At 30.9% G+C, this 3662-nt stretch overlaps 1 protein-coding gene across 1 annotated transcript; it reads right to left on the minus strand.

Annotated features, from left to right (window-relative positions):
• LOC134269694 (alpha-ketoglutarate dehydrogenase component 4-like) lies at positions 1 to 3009 on the minus strand. Its single transcript, XM_062751896.1, has 4 exons — positions 2921 to 3009; positions 850 to 904; positions 548 to 717; positions 1 to 77 (listed from the first exon to the last, which is right to left on the minus strand). The coding sequence occupies exons 1-4, from the start codon at positions 2960 to 2962 to the stop codon at positions 60 to 62; spliced, it is 285 nt and encodes a 94-aa protein (XP_062607880.1). The 5' UTR covers positions 2963 to 3009; the 3' UTR covers positions 1 to 59.
• Positions 3010 to 3662: the final 653 nt, after the last annotated feature.

Raw genomic sequence — 3662 nt, forward strand, 5'->3', positions numbered from 1 at the left:
ATAAATATACAAGAAAACATAATTATTTAAAACATATCTAATGCTATTATTCTTCAAAGTCAATCTGGACCACCTCTCTGAAAAATAGAAAAAAATTATTTTATTCCTTAAAGTAAAAATACATAGAGCAATACAGAAGTTGATTTTCAAAAGAAAATTTATCCAGGATATTTAACGCATTTCAAAGCTAGTTCTTTTGTTTCACAATACTGTAGAATCACAAATTTTTGTGGGAATAAAATTTCGTTGATTTGTCACTTAAAATAAACTTGTGGACATTTTTTTTTTTAATTAACCCTATTCAAAATATAGTCATATAAAAATTTTTTGTGGGATTTAATTTCGTTGATGATCGTTAAAAACAAAATAAACAAATATTAATCCACACATATATTTGTGCTTTTACAATATTCATGTATTTCAAATATTGATAAATATATCAGTATAAATCTAATTTTCAGGAAATTAATTTCCAATAAATACATGTATATTTATGATTTCAAGAAATTTCTTATAGAATTCTTTCAAAAAAATCTATAAGTATCACCTGTATGTATTCCATTTCTTCTAGTGATAGGGGTAATCTGGCGTATCTTCTGGGTAGTTGTTGGTGTTCTAGAGTTGTTCCTGGACTGGCCACATTTGTCTTGTTAGAGGTGGATGGAGATCTTTCTGTTTCTTTTGTTTGGGAAATTGGGGTCAGTATTGCAGGGTTGGCTATTATAAAAAAAATTCTTAAGAGACAGCTTTGATACTTAATGAATAATTATAACGATCAATTCATGAATATTATAATTTTGATTCTCATGTTTTTAGAACATTTGATCTAGTGAAAAATAATGTTCTTACCTGTGGTCTGTTTTCCAGCACGAAACTTTATGAGTGGAATATGTGGCTTCACTGTCTGTTAAAAAAAATTGTAGTTTGAAAACACAATGACCATAGTGAGCATTTATTTCTTTTTGCATATTATAGAACTATTATTTCATATGTGTGATGATACTTTAAGATAAACCTATGCTTCATCCATGGGTAGGTGCTTTATCAATATTACTTTTAGTTTTGCTTCAAGAATTAAATTCATCATTTTATTGTGAAAATTCTTGCCTTACAGAAGGAATGATGATGAGCAAAACTTTCATTAAAGGCAAAAAAAAAACTTTACCTCAAGGAACTTTAAAAAGTCATTCAAGTGTCAATTTTTATAAATTTATCTGTACTTGCTACTGTGTAAACGGATACCCCCCTCCCAATTAAATAGTTTTAAAGACCCAATTTTTTTACCGTACGGTTACCTGAGGAGGGGGAGTGGTCTAGGTAACAGTGGTGTTATTTACCTGGAGACCCCCAATACCCAAAATGTCAAAAATCTATATACACGTAGCATTACACAGGAAGTCTGTGTCTGGTGATCAGGGTCAATATTCCGTGTTTCGTGTCTACATTTGAGTGAAACTACTTGAAATAATTGAAATATTTCAATAAAAAAAATTTTTATAAATACTTTCAGTGATATATAATGAAGAAAAAAATTATATACAGAAATATCGTTTTTATATTATTTTAAAAAATGACAAATTAAAGAAAAGAACACAGTGTAAAACTAGAAAGTAAACATATCTTTTTAAATTAAACTTGTGTAAATATCAAAATTTAAAAAAAATAAAATATTCCAATCATAGGTAGGCCTGTCCGTCGTGTGAACATACAATGTACCGTACCGCGATAGGAATATTGCCTTCGTTCTGATCAACAATAGTGTCGAAAATATTCACCATTTCCGGGTGTTCGTGTGTTTAAATTTTTTTTTATTGTTTGCAAGATTTCTTTTATACTTTTAAGAATTGATATTTGGCTGTATATATACACTTTTTAATTTCGAATATTGGGTATTGACAGATGTAAGGAAATTCGAACTAAAAGTTACAATCTCGAAACTCCTAGCTATTTTCATTTCAGAACTTTACAACGGAACATGGTATAGATTGTATTCATATATACGTAGATAAAACATGGGATAAATGCTTTTTTTTTATCCGTGCCGTTTGTGCTAAATATCTTTTCTTATTTATCATATTTCAATTTTAATCGGCAATTAGCGTTTCTGTGCACGGACTGGTCTAAATTCTACAGAGCAGATATCTTGGACGACATATCGCCTAAAATACAATATAGCCGTTGAGATTAAAAGCAAATATTTTATGAAGTCATGTTTTAATTATCTACTCTCAATTGTTTTTAAAATAAAATTTTACCAAGATTCTTTTTTTAACCCCCGTGTATACAAGGCGGCTACATAAAAGTGTTTGACGCGTGACCAGGCAATCGTTTTCAAAGGACATAAACTCAGACTATCGGTAGCTGACCTGTCAATCAAATCAGAAGCTATTGTTTTTTTAATGATTGACAGGCGGTAAATTATTGATCTTGAATCCGGTTGATTTTGGGGGCGTTAACATAAAATTGGGTGTTTAATGAGAAACATAAAGCCTACTAGTTATCCGTCCATGGAAGGCTATTTTAAAAGGTTTTGGTGAATGTTTCGTTGCGGAAGAAGTACAAGAATGTTCGACCAACTTAGGCACACAGTAAATTTTGAGAAAGCATTCTAAATATACAGAGAAATAAGTAAATTTTGAGAAAGCATTCTAAATATACAGAGAAATAAATAAAGAGATAGCCCACTAAAAATATACACTTTTTCGATGCGTGTCATAAATGTGTGGCAATGTAGCTCTTTGGTTGTCCATCCAAAATTATTTGTAAACCCAGCGAGCTACATTATTGAAGCTAGTTCTTTTTCTATATCCCAAAATATTTCTTGCAAATTGATAAAGAAGGATCCTCAAAACGCTATTCTAATTTTGGGGATAATTTTCTTTGTATTTCATCGGTATATATTGAAATAAATGGAACTTACTTGAAATGCCCTTGCAGTGGACGACGCCATAATACCAGCCATTTACATGCAGGAAACTGTACAGCGCTCACTTATTGTGAAACCGGATTCGTTGGAAAAAATTAAATCCGTGAGTTGAAATGTCTAAAAGTTTAGGTATAATCACACACATTTAAACCGTGTAAACTTTTTTTTCAAAAATAAATATGTTTCTTTTTATTTATTTACATTGGGGGGGGGGAGCCCTTTCCGTTATTTCTATTTTAAAATGATTTTTCCAAACCCAGAAAGCAATTCTTTTTTTTCAATTTATCTCGAATGGATGAGCAATCCTAATTCCTTCTTGCTAGAATCTTTAAAAAGGCTTTGTTTATATGTTTTTTCACAGGTTCGTTTTTGTAAGGAACTTCACATGTTAAAACTAAGCCAATTTATGAAAATCCCTTCGATAGTTAAGTCTTTCCCTCAATTTGAAAAAAGAACATTAAAGCTAATGCAAAATAATAAATGTGCATACATATACAATATGAGGTCATCTGACTTATCACTGATCATTTTTGATTGCAGTGGCGGATCAGAAGTTCATGTGGGGGGGGGGGGGTTTGAGGCCCAAAGGGCCAAATTTATTGGCCTTTTTTTTTTTTGAATGCCCCATTTTCAACTGGCCTTGTGCCACTTTGTAATGACCTAGAAAATTTTGTTATAAATGGTTCTATATGGTGCATTTTCCAGCATTTTGGGGGTATTTTTTGTAGCTTTTTTA

Source organism: Saccostrea cucullata, unplaced genomic scaffold (genome assembly GCF_032062105.1).
Source record: "Saccostrea cucullata isolate Sc308-1 unplaced genomic scaffold, CSIRO_AGI_Scuc_v1 ctg17897, whole genome shotgun sequence".
Taxonomy (NCBI): Eukaryota; Metazoa; Mollusca; class Bivalvia; order Ostreida; family Ostreidae; genus Saccostrea; species Saccostrea cuccullata.

What these genes read in the sequence shown, in the direction of transcription:
- LOC134269694 (XM_062751896.1), bottom strand. Translation starts at nt 2,962, where the DNA reads ATGGCTGGTATTATGGCGTCGTCCACTGCAAGGGCATTTCAA. An exon ending in CCACTGCAAGGGCATTTCAA is followed by an intron (nt 905 to 2,920) that starts GTAAGTTCCATT and finishes TTTTTTTAACAG; the next exon opens with ACAGTGAAGCCACATATTCC. An exon ending in TGCTGGAAAACAGACCACAG is followed by an intron (nt 718 to 849) that starts GTAAGAACATTA and finishes TTTTTATAATAG; the next exon opens with CCAACCCTGCAATACTGACC.